Source organism: Anomaloglossus baeobatrachus, chromosome 9 (genome assembly GCF_048569485.1).
Source record: "Anomaloglossus baeobatrachus isolate aAnoBae1 chromosome 9, aAnoBae1.hap1, whole genome shotgun sequence".
NCBI classification, from domain to species: Eukaryota; Metazoa; Chordata; class Amphibia; order Anura; family Aromobatidae; genus Anomaloglossus; species Anomaloglossus baeobatrachus.
In genome coordinates this window covers 60,047,701-60,068,806 of record NC_134361.1, presented here as the reverse complement: position 1 = coordinate 60,068,806, position 21,106 = coordinate 60,047,701, and the positions used below count along the sequence as shown (strand labels likewise).

The 21,106-nt window shown below is 50.7% G+C and overlaps 1 protein-coding gene across 3 annotated transcripts in view; it reads left to right on the top strand.

Moving 5' to 3' along the window:
• The first annotated feature begins 4,181 nt into the window (after positions 1-4,181).
• PABIR2 (PABIR family member 2) overlaps positions 4,182-21,106 on the top strand; it is a 40,587-nt gene continuing 23,662 nt past the window's right edge. For 2 of the 3 annotated variants that reach the window (XM_075323739.1, XM_075323738.1), the window contains exons 1-5: positions 4,182-4,517; positions 7,015-7,093; positions 11,207-11,263; positions 12,164-12,207; positions 12,333-12,387. In XM_075323739.1, the coding sequence (XP_075179854.1) occupies positions 4,423-4,517; positions 7,015-7,093; positions 11,207-11,263; positions 12,164-12,207; positions 12,333-12,387 (330 nt within the window). In that variant the 5' untranslated portion in view covers positions 4,182-4,422. The remainder of the gene's footprint in view (positions 4,518-7,014; positions 7,094-11,206; positions 11,264-12,163; positions 12,208-12,332; positions 12,388-21,106) is intronic. The other variant, XM_075323737.1, reaches the window with a different exon arrangement.

Sequence of the window (21,106 nt, the reverse complement as noted above, 5' to 3'; positions counted from 1 at the left end):
GGAATCTGTTAGGTTTTAGGGGACATTTCTGCTGACAGGTTCCCTTTAATGCCTCATGCCTTTATCTGCACAAAACCATCTGTGTTGTGTAAGAGCCACAAATGTCTACACAGTATGATGATCACACTGAAATATATAATATTTTTATACCGTGTCTGTAGTATTGCACTATTTCGGCAGCACAGAAATCCTTTATTCTTACCCATATTGCTTGAAACCTGTGGTCTACTTCAAACCATGCCAGAGTTTTTTTTTTTTATTTCACCTCTGAAGTGGTGTTTTAAATTTAAGACCCTATCCCCTAGTCTTATAAACGCCCTCCGGCGACAGTTTTCAATAAGACTCTATGAGAGCCTCGTTCTGGATCTCATAGACTTGCATTACACACTTGTGACGTAACGTCTGACCTCCAGCCAGTCAGAAGTTACGGTCACAAGACTGGGCTGGAGCAACAGTGAAAATATGTGAAAATGCCAAGGGTGAGTATAAGACTGGGGGCAGGGGAATTAAATTTAAAGCACCACTCAAGCAGTGAAATAAAACGCTGGATTTGTGCTTTACTAGTGTGAAATGTTCTTCTTAACAAATTTTCCTTTAATTAGGGCTCACCTGTTTTTGAGATTGATATGAGTGATTCAAAGAGACACAAGACCACATGAGTTTATTTCATAAACAATAAATGTAATCTTTATGACACTTAATTTAATTGTACAGTAGAGGGTATATAGTGAGGTGAGGACAGTACAATGTACAGTACAGGGGTATATAGTGAGGTGAGGGCGGTACAGTGTACAGTACAGGGGTATATAGTGAGGTGGGGTCGGTGCAGTGTACAGTACAGGGGTATATAGTGAGGTTAGGGCAGTACAATGTACAGTACAGGGGTATATAGTGAGGTGGGGTCGGTGCAGTGTACAGTACAGGGTATATAGTGAGGCGAGGGCGGTACAGTGTACAGTACAGGGGTATATAGTGAGGTTAGGGCAGTACAATGTGCAGTACAGGGGTATATAGTGAGGTGGGGTCGGTGCAGTGTACAGTACAGGGTATATAGTGAGGTGAGAGCGGTACAGTGTACAGTACAGGGTATATAGTGAGGTGAGGGCGGTGCAGTGTACAGTACAGGGGTATATAGTGAGGTGAGGGCGGTACAGTGTACAGTACAGGGGTATATAGTGAGGTTAGGGCAGTACAATGTACAGTACAGGGTATACAGTGAGGTGAGGGCGGTATAGTGTACAGTACAGGGTATATAGTGAGGTGAGGTCAGTATAGAGTACAGTACAGGGTATATAGTGAGGTGAGGCCAGTGTACTGTACTGTACAGGGTATATAGTGAGGTGAGGCCAGTGTACAGTACAGGGTATATAGTGAGGTGAGGCCAGTATAGTGTACAGTACAGGGTATATAGTGAGGTGAGGCCAGTGCAGTGTACAGTACAGGGTATATAGTGAGGTGAGGGCGGTGTACAGTACAGGGTATATAGTGAGGTGAGGCCAGTATAGTGTACAGTACAGGGTATATAGTGAGGTGAAGGCGGTACAGTGTACAGTACAGGGTATATAGTGAGGTGAGGCCAGTGCAGTGTACAGTACAGGGTATATAGTGAGGTGAGGCCAGTGTACAGTACAGGGTATATGGTGAGGTGAGGCCAGTATAGTGTACAGTACAGGGTATATAGTGAGGTGAGGCCAGTGCAGTGTACAGTACAGGGTATATAGTGAGGTGAGGCCAGTATAGTGTACAGTACAGGGTATATAGTGAGGTGAGGCCAGTATAGTGTACAGTACAGGGTATATAGTGAGGTGAGGCCAGTATAGTGTACAGTACAGGGTATATAGTGAGGTGAGGCCAGTGTACAGTACAGGGTATATAGTGAGGTGAGGCCAGTGCAGTGTACAGTACAGGGGTATATAGTGAGGTGAGGCCAGTGTACAGTACAGGGTATATAGTGAGGTGAGGCCAGTGCAGTGTACAGTACAGGGGTATATAGTGAGGTGAGGCCAGTGTACAGTACAGGGTATATAGTGAGGTGAGGCCAGTGCAGTGTACAGTACAGGGTATATAGTGAGGTGAGGCCAGTATAGTGTACAGTACAGGGTATATAGTGAGGTGAGGCCAGTATAGTGTACAGTACAGGGTATATAGTGAGGTGAGGTCAGTGTACAGTACAGGGTAAATAGTGAGGTGAGGCCAGTGCAGTGTACAGTACAGGGGTATATAGTGAGGTGAGGCCAGTGTACAGTACAGGGTATATAGTTAGATGAGGGCGGTACAGTGTACAGTACAGGGTATATAGTGAGGTGAGGCCAGTATAGTGTACAGTACAGGGTATATAGTGAGGTGAGGCCAGTGCAGTGTACAGTACAGGGTATATAGTGAGGTGAGGCCAGTATAGTGTACAGTACAGGGTATATAGTGAGGTGAGGCCAGTATAGTGTACAGTACAGGGTATATAGTGAGGTGAGGCCAGTATAGTGTACAGTACAGGGTATATAGTGAGGTGAGGCCAGTGTACAGTACAGGGTATATAGTGAGGTGAGGCCAGTGCAGTGTACAGTACAGGGGTATATAGTGAGGTGAGGCCAGTGTACAGTACAGGGTATATAGTGAGGTGAGGCCAGTGCAGTGTACAGTACAGGGGTATATAGTGAGGTGAGGCCAGTGTACAGTACAGGGTATATAGTGAGGTGAGGCCAGTGCAGTGTACAGTACAGGGTATATAGTGAGGTGAGGCCAGTATAGTGTACAGTACAGGGTATATAGTGAGGTGAGGCCAGTATAGTGTACAGTACAGGGTATATAGTGAGGTGAGGTCAGTGTACAGTACAGGGTAAATAGTGAGGTGAGGCCAGTGCAGTGTACAGTACAGGGGTATATAGTGAGGTGAGGCCAGTGTACAGTACAGGGTATATAGTTAGATGAGGGCGGTACAGTGTACAGTACAGGGTATATAGTGAGGTGAGGCCAGTATAGTGTACAGTACAGGGTATATAGTGAGGTGAGGGCGGTACAGTGTACAGTACAGGGTATATAGTGAGGTGAGGCCAGTGCAGTGTACAGTACAGGGTATATAGTGAGGTGAGGCCAGTATAGTGTACAGTACAGGGTATATAGTGAGGTGAGGCCAGTATAGTGTACAGTACAGGGTATATAGTGAGGTGAGGTCAGTGTACAGTACAGGGTAAATAGTGAGGTGAGGCCAGTGCAGTGTACAGTACAGGGGTATATAGTGAGGTGAGGCCAGTGTACAGTACAGGGTATATAGTTAGGTGAGGGCGGTACAGTGTACAGTACAGGGTATATAGTGAGGTGAGGCCAGTATAGTGTACAGTACAGGGTATATAGTGAGGTGAGGGCGGTACAGTGTACAGTACAGGGTATATAGTGAGGTGAGGCCAGTATAGTGTACAGTACAGGGTATATAGTTAGGTGAGGGCGGTACAGTGTACAGTACAGGGTATATAGTGAGGTGAGGCCAGTGCAGTGTACAGTACAGGGTATATAGTGAGGTGAGGCCAGTATAGTGTACAGTACAGGGTATATAGTGAGGTGAGGCCAGTATAGTGTACAGTACAGGGTATATAGTTAGGTGAGGGCGGTACAGTGTACAGTACAGGGTATATAGTGAGGTGAGGCCAGTATAGTGTACAGTACAGGGTATATAGTTAGGTGAGGGCGGTACAGTGTACAGTACAGGGTATATAGTGAGGTGAGGCCAGTATAGTGTACAGTACAGGGTATATAGTTAGGTGAGGGCGGTACAGTGTACAGTACAGGGTATATAGTGAGGTGAGGCCAGTGCAGTGTACAGTACAGGGTATATAGTGAGGTGAGGCCAGTATAGTGTACAGTACAGGGTATATAGTGAGGTGAGGCCAGTATAGTGTACAGTACAGGGTATATAGTTAGGTGAGGGCGGTACAGTGTACAGTACAGGGTATATAGTGAGGTGAGGCCAGTGCAGTGTACAGTACAGGGTATATAGTGAGGCGAGGGCGGTACAGTGTACAGTACAGGGTATATAGTGAGGTGAGGCCAGTATAGTGTACAGTACAGGGTATATAGTGAGGTGAGGCCAGTGCAGTGTACAGTACAGGGGTGTGTGTGTATATATAATATACATATATACACAGAGTGAGGTGAAGGCGGTACAGCGCAGTCTCGCTAGACTCCGGCAGTACTGCGCATGCTCCGGCGTCTGCTGTGTCTTGCAGGCTCTGCTGGTTGTTCTGGGCCTGAGGTGTCCGGGGTCTCGGCCTCGCACTCGGCAGCAGCTGGTGAGGGGGGAAGCGGCGGACAGCTCGTCTCCGGCCCCGGCAGCATGGAGCCCGGAGTCACTGCGGCCTGAGGCGGGAATGAGCCATTGAGGGTGATAGGGACCCGCACATCCCGGGGAGATCCGGGAGCAGCGCTGACATCATGGCTCAGGAGAAGATGGAGCTGGACGTGGTGGAGATCCCGGGGGACGGCGGCCTGAGGAGGTCCAACAGCGCCCCCCACATTAACGGGCTGAGGTGAGGCGGGGGCCGCTCCCGGGACACATATCGGGGCAGTGTGGGGGAAATAATGGGGGTCTGGGTGGTGGGGGGGATCTCTAGTACAGACCAGACACATGTAGAGAATTGATCGGATTGTGATGTGCTCATTCAGTCTGAGGTCAGATGCAGTCCCCTCTGTCAGACTCCGGCCTCCTGCCCTGTGGGGATTGTGGGGTCCAGTTAAGCTACTTTTTTTTTTATTATTTTGCTACAGCTGGAGACATTTTAAGATATATTCTGTAGCAAATCTGCAGAGTTTGTGGCGAGGCCTCCTCTGTCCAGTCTGTGGGCGACTCTGGGCCCAGTATTTGGCCTCCTCCTGTCCAGTCTGCGGGCGACGCTGGGCCCAGTATTTTGCCTCCTCCTGTCCAGTCTGCGGGCGACGCTGGGCCCAGTATTTTGCCTCCTCCTGTTCAGTCTGCGGGCGACGCTGGGCCCAGTATTTTGCCTCCTCCTGTCCAGTCTGCGGGCGACGCTGGGCCCAGTATTTTGCCTCCTCCTGTCCAGTCTGCGGGCGACGCTGGGCCCAGTATTTTGCCTCCTCCTGTCCAGTCTGCGGGCGACGCTGGGCCCAGTATTTTGCCTCCTCCTGTCCAGTCTGCGGGCGACGCTGGGCCCAGTATTTTGCCTCCTCCTGTCCAGTCTGCGGGCGACGCTGGGCCCAGTATTTTGCCTCCTCCTGTCCAGTCTGCGGGCGACGCTGGGCCCAGTATTTTGCCTCCTCCTGTCCAGTCTGCGGGCGACGCTGGGCCCAGTATTTTGCCTCCTCCTGTCCAGTCTGCGGGCGACGCTGGGCCCAGTATTTTGCCTCCTCCTGTCCAGTCTGCGGGCGACGCTGGGCCCAGTATTTTGCCTCCTCCTGTCCAGTCTGCGGGCGACGCTGGGCCCAGTATTTTGCCTCCTCCTGTCCAGTCTGCGGGCGACGCTGGGCCCAGTATTTTGCCTCCTCCTGTCCAGTCTGCGGGCGACGCTGGGCCCAGTATTTTGCCTCCTCCTGTCCAGTCTGCGGGCGACGCTGGGCCCAGTATTTTGCCTCCTCCTGTCCAGTCTGCGGGCGACGCTGGGCCCAGTATTTGGCCTCCTCCTGTCCAGTCTGCGGGCGACGCTGGGCCCAGTATTTTGCCTCCTCCTGTCCAGTCTGCGGGCGACGCTGGGCCCAGTATTTTGCCTCCTCCTGTCCAGTCTGCGGGCGACGCTGGGCCCAGTATTTTGCCTCCTCCTGTCCAGTCTGCGGGCGACGCTGGGCCCAGTATTTTGCCTCCTCCTGTCCAGTCTGCGGGCGACGCTGGGCCCAGTATTTTGCCTCCTCCTGTCCAGTCTGCGGGCGACGCTGGGCCCAGTATTTTGCCTCCTCCTGTCCAGTCTGCGGGCGACGCTGGGCCCAGTATTTTGCCTCCTCCTGTCCAGTCTGCGGGCGACGCTGGGCCCAGTATTTTGCCTCCTCCTGTCCAGTCTGCGGGCGACGCTGGGCCCAGTATTTTGCCTCCTCCTGTCCAGTCTGCGGGCGACGCTGGGCCCAGTATTTTGCCTCCTCCTGTCCAGTCTGCGGGCGACGCTGGGCCCAGTATTTTGCCTCCTCCTGTCCAGTCTGCGGGCGACGCTGGGCCCAGTATTTTGCCTCCTCCTGTCCAGTCTGCGGGCGACGCTGGGCCCAGTATTTTGCCTCCTCCTGTCCAGTCTGCGGGCGACGCTGGGCCCAGTATTTTGCCTCCTCCTGTCCAGTCTGCGGGCGACGCTGGGCCCAGTATTTTGCCTCCTCCTGTCCAGTCTGCGGGCGACGCTGGGCCCAGTATTTTGCCTCCTCCTGTCCAGTCTGCGGGCGACGCTGGGCCCAGTATTTTGCCTCCTCCTGTCCAGTCTGCGGGCGACGCTGGGCCCAGTATTTTGCCTCCTCCTGTCCAGTCTGCGGGCGACGCTGGGCCCAGTATTTGGCCTCCTCCTGTCCAGTCTGCGGGCGACGCTGGGCCCAGTATTTGGCCTCCTCCTGTCCAGTCTGCGGGCGACGCTGGGCCCAGTATTTGGCCTCCTCTCTGCCTCCTCCTCTGTCCAGTCTGTGGGTGACGCTCGGCCCAGTATTCATCCTCTCTGCCTCCTCTGTGCCTGGCCCTGGCCCACATTGCTCAACTTCTGGCCACACACCATAACCTTTTTCCACTAAATTAAAAAGTCCCATATATGTGGAAACAATATGCCAAATTTAAAAATAATAAATATCAAAAAAGAAACAGACTCCTCAGAGCAACAGCAGGAATAAAATAAAAGAAAGTAGCACATTATTACCCAGTGACGGCCTTTTTTTTTTTTTTTTTTTAACTGCCTGAAGGTGTCACAGTCAAACTGAACTAATTTAGATGGCCACAAATCCTTTTGCTTTGTGGGAATGGAGTAATGTAGAATTTATCATCAGGTTGCTGCACATGTATACAATTATGGAATATAAACTTGTGCCTCCTTTTTCTATTGCTTTCCACAGTGATCACTCCCAAGTGTTTCAACCCTACGTGGCCCGTGCTCGCAGAAACAGCACTACAGTGGTGAACCGCCCGAGCGTGGTGAGCGCAGCGTTACCTGTAACCATTGCTGTCTTTTTGTTTTTATTCTCTGCAGTTTTTGGCTGGGTGTGGTGCTCCTTATCTGTGACTTCTAGTTTGGGAACTCTTCTCTTTTCGGGTTAGATTCGTTGGTGTAGCTCCACCATCTAAACATTTTTATTTATATTTTTTTTGTGTACACTTTGTTCCCTATTCATCAAACATGAAGTGTAAACCTGAAATGTTACATGAGAGGTTTTTGGGGCATTTTGAAAACTTGGTGGCGGTTAGCCAGGAGGGGGGTTGAAGAAGTGTGACCAATAAATTCATCACGCTTTACACAACCAAAGTGGCATATATTACAACAGAAATGGCCTCCAGTTTAGGGGCAGACATATCATTGGTGCAGCTGCACAGGGGCCCAAGGGGTAAGGGGGCCCATTTCTACCTCCAAAGCAGGTGGAGTTGTGTATTTTGAGCTTTTGGGTTGTAAAGGGCCCATATATTGTTCTTGTACAGGAGCCCTTCTCAGTGTCCGCCAGTGCTCCAGTTATTGATTGGAGTGCGTTTTACACTGTGGTGCATGGCAGCCGAAAGATACCCTAAATTCATTAAAGGGAACCTGTAACTATATCCATGCTGCCGGATGCATCAGCAGTATGAATCAAAGCCTGCATCTGTGCTTTCAGCCAGGGACACCATTCTGAAATATCAATAGCCGCTTCATAGAGAATATATTTTGAACAGTCAGTCGGAGTCTATAGATAGGGGAGGGGAGTCTATCAAGTTGACTGACAGCTTGGTCAATGTACACGAATGGTACATACCTGTAAACCATCTGGAGTTGAGCAGACATTAAGGCTATGTGCACACTAGGCGTTTTTCGCAGCGTTTTTGTCCGTTTTTCGGGTGCGTTTAAGGACTCAAAACTGCATGACTTTGCTTCCCCAGCAAAGTCTATGACGTTTCATTTTTGCTGCCCGCACACAACTGTTGTTTTTTTGTTTTTTTTTTGTTTTTTTTTTTTAGCTGCGTTTTTCACCCATGCATTGGACTGGAGAAACGCAGCAAAACGCAGTGATCAAAAACGCTGTTAAATGCGGTAAAATGTGGTGCATTTTTACCGCTGCTTTTTTGCTGCGGGTGCGTTTTTTGCGGCCAAAAACGCAGCATTTTGGAGAAGTGCAAAAACATCTAGTGCGCACATAGCCTAACCGGGCAGGTACCACCCTGGACTAACGGAGTTTCTCCATATAATTCCCAGATAGCTTTTTAAACTGTTCTGTGAAATGCTTCAGTTTCATGATAAAATATACTTTGCAGTAATCAAGCAGCCAGGCTCTGCTTTAGGGTATGTGCGCACGTTGCTTTTTACCTGCTTTTTACCTGCTTTTTCTTCTGCGCTGTTTAATGCCAAAATGGATGTGTTCTTCTATTCAAGCAAAGTCTATGGGAATTTGGGTTTCTTGTTCACACTATGTTGTTCAAAATGCTGCCTTTTTGTGGCAGAACTTTGGTCAAAAACTCAGCTTTGCAGTGCAAAACCCAAATGGCAAAAACAATTGACATGTTGCTTCTTTGAAAAGCTGAGTTTTTGACCAAAGTTCTGCCACAAAAAGGCAGCATTTTGAACAACATAGTGTGAACAAGAAACCCAAATTCCCATAGACTTTGCTTGAATAGAAGAACACATCCATTTTGGCATTAAACAGCGCAGAAGAAAAAGCAGGTAAAAAGCAACGTGCGCACATACCCTTAGGCCATGTGGCCACGGGAGCTTTTTGCTGCGGAGTTTGCTGTGGAAAACCTGCGGATTTATCTGGATTTTCCAGATAAATCCGCAGGTTCTAGCATGTACAGGCACTCCCCATGTTACCCTATGGGACATGGGGAGTGTCTGTGTCCACGTTGCGGAAAGTGCAGCTGCGGAATCTGCTGCGGAGATCCCTCAGCCGCACCTAACCGCATGTCAATTATTCATGCGGATTTACTTGCGGAGATCCCGGCCCTCCGCTATGGAGATAGAGGCCGGGACGTCCGCAGGTAAATCGCGTGCAAGTCCGCATGTTTCCCGCAGCTATTCCACTGGAAACTCGCAGCTAAAAATAGCTGCGGATGCCGGCGGGCAGCTGCGGGAAACATGCGGCCGTACCTGCGGATACATCCGCAGGTACGAGCGCCCGTGGGCACATGGCCTTACACTGCCTGTGGTTTGGAAAGCATGACTCAAGTGACCGGTCCCCTCTGAGGAGCAGCCTTAAAGGGAATCTGTCACCAGGGTTTTGTGTTTTGTTTTTTTGCCCCACCCCCCCTTCTCCCCATCTGAGAGCAGCATGATGTAGGGGCAGAGACCCTGATTCCAGCGATGTGTCATTTACTGAGCTGTTTGCTGTCATTTTCATAAAATCACTGTTTTCTCTGCTGCAGATCTAGCATTTATACATAGCTAATGAATATGCTGGTCTACAAATAGTCCTGTAATGATAATGTTCTGCTGTTTAAACCCCCTCTTTGTTGGTTGGAGAATTATGTTTTTAATGGGGTCCCTGGGCCAGAGCTCAGCGGACAGTGGAATATGGGTCCCTGGGGAGGAGCTCAGTGGACAGTGGAATAGATGGGTCCCTGGGGAGGAGCTCAGCGGACACAAGGAAAATGATCAAGGGGTATACCCAGATTCCCCCTTGAGCTAGGTGTACACGGCGGAGGGGGATATGGGGCTGGGATTTATAACAACCACATCTCTGGGCCGATAATCTTGTTTTTTCTTGTTGATGTTTTTTCTTATTAAAAATAAAGGGCTGCTGTGGCCAAAATTTTAATCCATGTCACGCAGTGTGTGGTGTCTTATTTATTAGGTTACCAGGAGCGCAATTCACTAGTCCATCAGTCAAGCAGAGTGAAGGCAGATAGCCGTAACGTACATGACTGAGGCAGTGATAGATCCAGGAAAGGGTTAAGGAGTAAGGGATGGGGGGTTTTTACCTAAGGAATGTGGTGGTGGGCGAGCGAGCAGGAGGAGAGACCGGGGGGGGGGGGGGGGGGGGGGGGGGGGCAGGGGCCATATATGAAATAGGTCCCATGTTAAGGTGTCATTCCTTTGTCCTGGACTCAAAGACTGAACCAGCAGACTGCTGTTTACAGTGATTTTTACCAAAAGTACACTAAGCACCTCAGTAAGTGACACATCACTGGAATCAGGATCCCTGCCCCTATGTTATGCTGCTCTTCAATTAGGTGGCAAACACCTGGTGAAAGATTCCCTTTAATGAATTTGGTATCTCTTACTTAGTGCATCTTTCAACACTGACATGCAAAGCATTGTTCTTGATAAATTGGGGCATTTATGTAATTCAGTGTAAATTCCAGAAATCTTACAGGGATAGTCAACTATTTAATCCCTCTAAAATGGTCTAAGGGTAATGGTGGTGGGGGGGGATGCTCACCTAGGCAATCACTGAAGCTGAAAACATAGCATGGATGCTTAAAAAAAATAATTAGGCATTCTCACATGCTGCACTTTTTCCAGTTACTTTACTATTTCAGCTAATCTCTGACCTCTGCAAAATGATTGCTTATGGTCACGGCAACTGCACTAGATTTAGGAAGGTTAACCAGGGGACAATTCTTGATTTTGTTATATTTAATATCTCTGTGTTACGCCTGTTTTTATTTTGGGGCCAGAAAAACACTTTTAAGTATTATATAATGTGTGTAGTAAATTACTGATGGCTGTCTTCATCCGTTTCCAATGTTGTTCTGGGCCTTCATTGACATCTTGTGACTGCAGCTTTGACTGGCCGGATATCCCTGCTCACTGTTACTTGCCTCTCTTAATGTAAGTCTATGACAGCCTCTTTTTGCATCTCATGGACTTAGATTGAAAAGTGACTTCCGGTGCTTACAGCAAACACTTGTGAACATGCTAGTCATAACTGCGGTCACATGATCCAGAAGAGGAGCAGCACTGTGCTGGAAACAGCAGATGATAAACACTAAGAACTTTACTACACTCACAGACAGCAGTACTGATGCCTAAACAATGGTGACATTAAAATAAATGTGTGATACTTGAGTGATACTTCAAGGGTTGTGTGTGATATCTCACTAAAACTATTCCTAATTCTCTCCACACAGGTGCCATCCTCCTCTCCTGTGCGCATTCCAAGCAGCAGACTCCATCAGTTGAAAAGGGTAAGGTAACATTAATACAGAAGACAAATGATATTCTTCTTAAAGGGAACCTGTCAGGTCCAATATGCACCCAGAACCACGAGCAGTTCTGGGTGGGTGTATATTGCTAATCCCTGCCTAACCGTGCCTGTATACACTAGCATAGATAAAGAGATCTTTAGAAAAAGTATTTCTAAAGATCTTCTACCATATGCTAATGAGCGAGAAGACTAGTCCCCTGGGCGTTAGATCCCCTGGCTAATCAGCGCCACTAGCATGTTAGCACACCCACAGGGGCGTACTAACATGTTAATGAATGCGCAGCATCACAGGATGATCTCTCACCTCTCCACCGCCATCGCGTCCGACGCTAGACCTCAGCACAGTGTGCATGATCCCAGAGGTTCGGTCATGCGCACTAATTCAGTTTGAAGCCAGGACGCGTACACCCGGCTTCATAGTGCACATGACCCAAAATACGGGGTCATGCGCACTAACCCAAAATCCAGCGTTGGGCAGCGATGGAGAGGTGAGTGAGATCCTCCTCTGATGCTGCACATTCATTAGCATGTTAGCGGCGCTGATTATCCAGGGGATCTAACTCCCAGGGGACTAGTCCCCGTGCTCATTAGCATATGATAGAAGATCTTTAGAAATACTTTTTCTAAAGATCTCTATCTATTCTAGTGTATACAGGGACAGTTAGGGAATAGCAATATGCATATAGAACTGCTCGTGGCTCTGGGTGCATATCGGACCTGACATGTTCCCTTTAAATCTGTGCATCCCTCACGGTCTATGGGGTGACAAAGATAAGAGTGCTGCCCCACCCCCAAATTTAAAACAATCTCATTTTCTGCAGTCATTTAGTGTGAACTCCGTGATCTATACATGGCTGACTTGCATCATTTCTTTATAAAGGAGGAAGGTGTGGACTTGATGAATCGAGAAACTGCTCGTGAGCGGTAAGTTGGAGTAAACCATTGATAATGTAACTTCATGCTCACTTTTGTGAGACTTGTTAGTAATAACTTGATCAAAATTCGCTATTTTGCAGTGGTTGTAATACTTTATTTACTTCATTTATTAGTGAAGTGCAGACAGCAATGCAGATGAGCTTATCCTGGGAGGAAAGCTTTTCCCTGGTAGGCACCCATTTCTCTTTGTATATTTTCTTCTCCTTTTGCATGTGCTCGTTTTGTTAGAGGGATTAGAATGTTGTATCTTACAAAAATAAAGTTTAAATCAATAATTAGGCTTAAAAGTGTTGTTCAAAGAGATACATCTCTGGAATCATCCATATCATTACTTTAAGAAGTAACTGTCGCTTTTAACCCCTTTACTACCCGGCGATTTTTTTTCATTTCCACTTTTTCCTTTCCCTTCTTCCAAGAGCCATAACTTCTTATTTGTCTGTCAATATAGCCACATGAGAGCTTGTTTTTCTTTGTCGCTCCATTGGGAAACCCAGACAATTGGGTGTATAGCTTCTGTCTCCGGAGGCCACACAAAGTATTACACTTAAAAGTGTAAACCCCTCCCCTCTGCCTATACACCCCCCCGTGCATCACGGGCTCCTCAGTTTTTATGCTTTGTGCGAAGGAGGCACACATGCACGCAAGCTCCACAAATTTAGTCAGCAGCAGCTGCTGACTATATCGGATGGAAGAAAAGAGGGCCCATAACAGGGCTCCCAGCATGCTCCCTTCTCACCCCACTCTGGTCGGCGGTGCTGTTAAGGTTGAGGTACCCATTGCGGGTACATAGGCAGGAGCCACATGCTGTTTTCCTTCCCCATCCCTTAGGGGCCCTGGGTGAAGTGGGATCCTAACCGGTCCCAGGCACTGGGACCGTGCTCCCTCCACAGCCCCTGAGGGAATCTGCTGGACAGGAGCCGGGTATCGTCAGGGACAGGCCCTGCTACTCTGAGGTACTCTGTGTCCCCTTGGGGACGGCGCATAGAGCGCCTGTGTTATGGACGCTGCAGCAGCTGCTGGGTGTGTTGGTGCGCCGGGACTACTGCGCTGACCGCGCTTGTTTGCCGGCCGCGCTTATAACTTTACTCCCCGGCTTTTGCGGCCTAGTACCGCATACTCCCGCCCCCAGGCCTGCCAGTCAGGGGTAAGGGCGGGACGCTGCACTGGACGTCAGCGCTGAGGGCTGGAGCATACTTCGTATCCTCCTCCCCCCTCACTGAGCACCGTGGGGCACCAGATTCCCGCACTTTCTGAGGCACGCCCACGGCTCCCTCCTCCTCTCAGAACGCTGGCAGCCATTCCTGTCAGCACTTCAGACGCTGGAGAATCTCAGAGGGGAGACAACACCGAGCTCCACAGCTCTGGGAGGCCCAGGCAGGGAATCTGGTGGTCACACAACCGCTGCGGGCGGTCGGTAAGCAGCACCTGTTACTAGGTGCTGGCCCCCCTGGGTGCCGAAGTGTATACTTATATGCTTATATTGTATACATTTACTCTGTACGGCCGCACTATTTGCTTTGGCTATATATCCTCACTGATTGCTCTAAGAGGAGACAACAGCATGTCGTCCGCAAAAAGCAAGGGTGCCAAGGCACAGGCTTACTTTGCAACCTGTACCTCATGTGCGGCTATGCTTCCTGCAGGTTCCACCTACCCTCATTGTGTGCAATGTTCGGCCCCTGCGACACTCACTCAGCCGGAGCCTCTGCCACTGGTGGGACCCCCGGCCCAGGTGGAACCACCTGCTGCCACTGTTCAGGTGACAGGGACAGAGTTTGCAGTATTCGCTGACAAACTGTCTGAGTCTATGGATAAATGGTCTGCTAAGATACTGGAAGCTTTGCAGTCCAGACCGGTAACACAGGCCCCGGGCACAGTTGAATCATTGACCCCAGGCCCCCCTCGGTTGGAGCAGCAAAGTGCTCCTGGGGCGACTCATAGGTCCCACGGTGAGGACTCCGACACGGACCGCAGTCCCAGACCGGCTAAGCGGGCTCGCTGGGAGCTTCCCTCGACTTCATCTCACTGTTCAGGGTCTCAGCATGAGGACTCTCTGGAGGACGAAGCGGAGGTGGCAGATCAGGACTCTGATCCTGACGCCGCTCTCAACCTTGATACACCTGAAGGGGACGCCATAGTAAACGACCTTATAGCGTCCATCAATCAGGTGTTGGATCTTTCTCCTCCAGCTCCTCCGATTCAGGAGTCAGCTTCTCAGCAGGAGAAATTCCATTTTAGGTTTCCCAAACGTACGCGGAGTGGTTTTCTTGATCACTCAGACTTCAGGGATACAGTCCAGAAACACAGAGCTTTTCCAGATAAGCGCTTTACTAGGCGCCTTAATGACACACGTTATCCCTTCCCTCCTGACGTAGTCAAGGGTTGGGCTCAGTGTCCCAAGGTGGACCCTGCAGTCTCTAGACTAGCGGCTAGATCCATAGTTGCAGTGGCAGATGGTGCATCACTCAAGGATGCCACTGACAGGCAGATAGAGCTCCTGATGAAATCCATCTATGAAGCTATTGGCGCGTCCTTTGCTCCAGCATTCGCAGCCGTATGGGCTCTCCAAGCTATCTCAGCTTGTCAGTCTGAGATTAATGCAGCCACACGTGCCTCTACTCCGCAGGTTGTGTCCTTAACCTCTCAGGCGTCGGCGTTTGCGTCCTACGCCATGAATGCTGTCCTGGACTCTGCGAGCCGTACGGCGGTAGCATCCGCCAATTCGGTGGCAGTCCGCAGGGCCATGTGGCTACGTGAATGGAAGGCAGACTCTGCTTCCAAAAAGTTCTTAACCGGGTTGCCATTTTCTGGCGACCGCCTGTTTGGCGAGCAATTGGATGAAATCATCAAACAATCCAAGGGAAAGGACTCGTCCTTACCCCAGTCCAAACCAAACAGACCTCCACAACGGAAGGTACAATCGAGGTTTCGGTCCTTTCGGCCCTCAGCCAGATCTCAATTCTCCTCGTCCAACAGGCCACAGAAGGGTCAGAGGAACTCCGATTCATGGCGGTCTAAGTCACGTCCTAAGAAGACCGCCGGAGGAACCGCTCCCAAAGCGGCCTCCTCATGACTTTCGGCCTCCCCAAACCGCATCCTCGGTCGGTGGCAGGCTCTCCCGCTTTTGCGACGCCTGGTTGCCACATGTCGATGGGTGAGAGACATTCTGTCTCACGGTTACAGGATAGAGTTCAGCTCTCGTCCTCCGACTCGTTTCTTCAGAACATCTCCACCCCCCGAGCGAGCCGATGCTCTTCTTCAGGCGGTGAGCACTCTGAAGGCAGAAGGAGTGGTGATCCCTGTTCCCCTTCAGCAATGGGGCCACGGTTTTTACTCCAACTTGTTTGTGGTGCCAAAAAAGGATGGATCTTTCCGTCCCGTTCTGGACCTAAAACTGCTCAACAGACACGTGAAAACCAGGCGGTTCCGGATGGAATCTCTCCGCTCCGTCATCGCCTCAATGTCCCAAGGAGACTTCCTAGCATCAATCGACATCAGGGATGCTTATCTCCACGTGCCGATTGCACCAGAGCATCAGCGCTTCCTGCGTTTCGCCATCAGGGACGAACACCTTCAGTTCGTGGCACTGCCTTTCGGCCTGGCGACAACCCCACGGGTCTTCACCAAGGTCATGGCAACGGTGGTAGCAGTCCTACACTCTCAGGGACACTCGGTGATCCCTTACTTAGACGATCTGCTTGTCAAGGCCCCCTCTCGGGTGGCATGCCAACACAGCCTGAACATTGCTCTGGAGACTCTCCAGAGATTCGGGTGGATCATCAATTTCCCAAAGTCAAAATTGACACCGGCCCAATCACTGACATATCTCGGCATGGAGTTTCATACTCTCTCAGCGATAGTGAAGCTTCCGCTGGACAAACAGCGTTCACTACAAACAGGGGTGCAATCTCTCCTTCGAGCCCAGTCGCACCCCTTGAGGCGCCTCATGCACTTCCTAGGGAAGATGGTGGCAGCAATGGAGGCAGTTCCTTTTGCGAAGTTTCATCTGCGTCCACTTCAATGGGACATTCTCCGCAAATGGGACAGGAAGTCGACGTCCCTCGACAGGAACGTCTCCCTTTCTCGGGCAGCCAAGGCCTCCCTTCAGTGGTGGCTTCTTCCCACTTCTCTGTCGAAGGGGAAATCCTTCCTGCCCCCATCCTGGGCTGTGGTCACGACGGACGCGAGTCTGTCAGGGTGGGGAGCGGTCTTTCTCCACCACAGGGCTCAGGGTACCTGGACTCAGCCAGAGTCCTCCCTTCAGATCAATGTTCTGGAGATAAGGGCAGTGTATCTAGCCCTAAAAGCGTTCCAGCCGTGGCTGGAAGGCAGGCAGATCCGAATTCAGTCGGACAACGCCACGGCGGTGGCATACATCAACCACCAAGGCGGCACACGCAGTCGGCAAGCCTTTCAGGAAGTTCGGCGGATTCTGCTGTGGGTGGAAGCCACAGCCTCCACCATCTCCGCAGTTCACATCCCGGGCGTAGAAAACTGGGAAGCAGACTTTCTCAGTCGCCAGGGCATGGACGCAGGGGAATGGTCTCTTCACCCGGACGTGTTTCAAGAGATCTGTTGCCGCTGGGGAACGCCGGACGTCGATCTCATGGCGTCTCGGCACAACAACAAAGTCCCGGCATTCATGGCACGGTCTCAAGATCACAGAGCTCTGGCGGCGGACGCATTAGTTCAGGATTGGTCGCAGTTTCGACTACCTTATGTGTTTCCTCCTCTGGCAATGCTGCCCAGAGTGTTACGCAAGATCAGGTCCGACTGCCGCCGCGCCATCCTCGTCGCTCCAGACTGGCCGAGGAGGTCGTGGTACCCGGATCTGTGGCATCTCACGGTGGGCCAACCGTGGGCACTACCAGACCGACCAGACTTGCTGTCTCAAGGGCCATTTTTCCATCTGAATTCTGCGGCCCTCAACCTGACTGTGTGGCCATTGAGTCCTGGATCCTAGCGTCTTCAGGGTTATCTCAAGAGGTCATTGCCACTATGAGACAGGCCAGGAAACCAACGTCCGCCAAGATCTACCACAGGACGTGGAGGATCTTCTTATCCTGGTGCTCTGATCAGGGTTTTACTCCCTGGCCATTTGCCTTGCCCACTTTTCTGTCCTTCCTTCAATCCGGAATGGAAAAGGGTTTGTCTCTCGGCTCCCTTAAGGGACAAGTCTCGGCGCTCTGTGTTTTTTCAAAAGCGTCTAGCCAGGCTTCCACAGGTACGCACGTTCCTGCAGGGGGTTTGCCACATAGTCCCTCCTTACAAGCGTCCGCTAGAACCCTGGGATCTGAACAGGGTGCTAACGGCTCTTCAGAAACCACCCTTCGAGCCAATGAATGATATTTCTCTTTCGCAGAAGGTGGTCTTCCTAGTGGCAGTCACATCACTTCGGAGAGTGTCTGAGCTAGCAGCGCTGTCATGTAAAGCCCCCTTCCTGGTGTTTCACCAGGACAAGGTGGTTCTGCGTCCGGTTCCGGAATTTCTCCCGAAGGTGGTATCCCCTTTTCATCTCAATCAGGATATCTCCTTACCTTCTTTTTGTCCTCATCCAGTTCACCAATGTGAAAAGGATTTGCACTTGTTGGATCTGGTGAGAGCACTCAGACTCTACATTTCTCGCACGGCGCCCCTGCGCCGCTCGGATGCGCTCTTTGTCCTTGTCGCTGGCCAGCGTAAAGGGTCGCAGGCTTCTAAGTCAACCTTGGCTCGGTGGATCAAGGAACCAATTCTGGAAACCTACCGTTCTTCTGGGCTTCCGGTTCCTTCAGGGCTGAAGGCCCATTCTACCAGAGCCGTGGGTGCGTCCTGGGCTTTGCGGCACCAGGCTACGGCTCAGCAGGTGTCAGGCGGCTACCTGGTCGAGTCTGCACACTTTCAGGAAACACTATCAAGTGCATACCTATGCTTCGGCGGATGCCAGCCTAGGTAGGCGAGTCCTTCAGGCGGCGGTTGCCCACCTGTAGGAAGGGGCCGTTTTACGGCTCCTTTTACCGAGGTATTCTTTTACCCACCCAGGGACTGCTTTTGGACGTCCCAATTGTCTGGGTCTCCCAATGGAGCGACAAAGAAGAAGGGAATTTTTACTTACCGTAAATTCCTTTTCTTCTAGCTCCTATTGGGAGACCCAGCACCCGCCCCTGTTCCCTTCGGGCTGTTGTTCTTTGTGTACACATGTTGTTCATGTTGAATTGTTCTTTTGGTTCATGGTTTCAGTTCTCCGAACATCCTTCGGATTGAATTTACCTTAGACCAATTTATAAGTTTCCTCCTTCCTGCTTTTGCACCAAAACTGAGGAGCCCGTGATGCACGGGAGGGTGTATAGGCAGAGGGGAGGGGTTTACACTTTTAAGTGTAATACTTTGTGTGGCCTCCGGAGGCAGAAGCTATACACCCAATTGTCTGGGTCTCCCAATAGGAGCTAGAAGAAAAGGAATTTACGGTAAGTAAACAAAATTCCCTTCTTTTGCGGGATGAGTCGTACATTTGAACGACACCAGTCATTCTGCCTCATTTTATACTGGAAATAAGAAAAATCCAGTGCGCTGTAATTGCAAAAAAATGAGTGCAATCGCACAATTGGTGGTGTTTGGTTTTTATATTTACCATGTTCACTATTTGGTAAAACTGACCTATCAATATGATTCCCCAGGTCAGTATGAGTTTGTAGATACCAAACATATCTATAGTTTTACTTTTATCTAAGTGGTGGGAAAAAAAATCACTAGTGTGTAAAAAAAAAAAAAAAAAAAAAATTGCGCTTTTATCGCCATTTTCCGAGATCCGTAGTGTTCTCATTTTTTCGGGGATTCGGGGATGTGTGAGGGCTTACTCTTTTGCGTCTTATTCTGACATTTTTTAATTCTACCATTTTTTGGTAGATGTTGATCGCCTTTTATTATGATGCTTCAGCAGGTGTGTCCACCGCTGAGGGGAATCCTGCCCATTTGGACTCTATTAAAGCTAAAAATGTACTTTATTTACAAAACCACATTTCTTTGTCGCTCCATTGGGAGACCCAGACAATTGGGTGTATAGGCTATGCCTCCGGAGGCCGCACAAAGTATTACACTAAAAGTGTTAAGCCCCTCCCCTTCTGCCTATACACCCCCCGTGCTCCCACGGGCTCCTCAGTTTTTTGCTTTGTGCGAAGGTCAGACACGCACGCACAGCTCCACAGATTGGTCAGCAGCAGCTGCTGACTATATCGGATGGAAGAAAAGTGGGCCCATATAGGGCCCCCAGCATGCTCCCTTCTCACCCCACTCTTGTCGGCGGTGTAGTTAAGGTTGAGGTATCCATTGCGGGTACGGAGGCTGGAGCCCACATGCTGCTTTCCTTCCCCATCCCCCTCAGGGCTCTGGTGAAGTGGGATCCTATCGGTCTCCAGGCACTGAGACCGTGCTTCATCCACAACTCCTGGGAGACTGCTGGATAGTAGCCGGGTATCGTTCAGGGACATGGCCCTGCTACTTGGAGGTACTCTGTGTCCCCGTGGGGACCGCGCACAGCAACACTCCAGCATTGCTGGGTGTGCTAGTGCACCGGGGACCGCGGCGCTGACCGGGTTAATATGTGCCATTACACACTCAGCGCTGCTGAGTGTGTTTATGTATAGGGACTGCCGCACTAACCGCCGCTGCCAGGGAAACACTGCGGCGCGGATGGGACTTGTAGTGCGCCGGGGACTTTCGCGCCGGCCGCGCTTTTACGGCGGCCGCGTTTATTACTAGAGTCCCCGGCTTTTTGCGGCCTAGTTTCCTTTCCTCCCGCCCACAGCCCTGACAGGCAGGGGAAGGGCGGGACGCTGCACAGAACGAGCAGCACTGAGGGCTGGAGCATGCTTTGCATACTCCACTCCCCTCACTGTGCACAGTGCAGGCACCAGCTCCCGCTCTTTCTGAGCCACGCCCACGGCTCCCACCTCTCCTCAGGACGCCGGCAGCCATTCCTGTCAGCTCCTTGGACGCTACAGAGGGGGACAAAGTCTGGGAGACTCAGGCAGGGACTCTGGTGGCCTCACAACCGCTTTAAGCGGGTGGTAAGCAGCACCTGTGGTGCTAGCCCCATTGTGCAGTAGTGTAACATTATATGTTTATGGTATACATATTTTACACTGTATGGTGCACAGTTGATTTCTGGCTATATACCCTATTGTGTTACTCAGGGAAGATAATAGCATGGCGCCCACGAAAGGCAGGGGTGCCAAAACACAGGCTTATTATGCTGCCTGCGCCGCATGTATGACCCCGCTACCGGCAGGTTCCACTGACCCTCATTGTGTGCACTGTTCGGCCCCTGTGGCACTTACTCAGCTAGAGCCTCTGCTAAGGGGGGCCCAGGGGGAGCCACCTGCTGACACTGTTCAGGTGACGGGGACAGAGTTTGCAAAACTCTGAGACTATGGCTAAGATACTAGAAGCCTTGCAGTCCAGGCCGGTATCTCAGCACAGGGACTCTGTTGAATCTTTGTCCCCTGGCCCACCTCAGTTGGACCAACAATGTCCTCCTGGGGTGTCTCATGGATCCCAGGCTGAGGGTTCTGACACAGACCCCGGCCCCAGACCGACTAAGCGAGCTCGCTTGACAATTCCCTTGACATCCTCATATTGTTCAGGGTCTCAGCGGGGGGAATCTCTAGTTGATGATGCGGACACAGCTGATCAGGATTCTGATCCTGAGGCCGCTCTCAATCTTGATACTCCGGACGGGGACGCCATAGTGAACGACCTTATTGCGTCCATCAATCGTATGTTGGATATTTCTCCCTCAGCTCCTCCGGTGGAGGAGTCAGCTTCACAGCAGGAGAAATTCCGTTTCAGGTTTCCCAAGCGTACACCGAGTATGTTTCTGGACCACTCTGATTTCAGAGAGGCAGTCCAG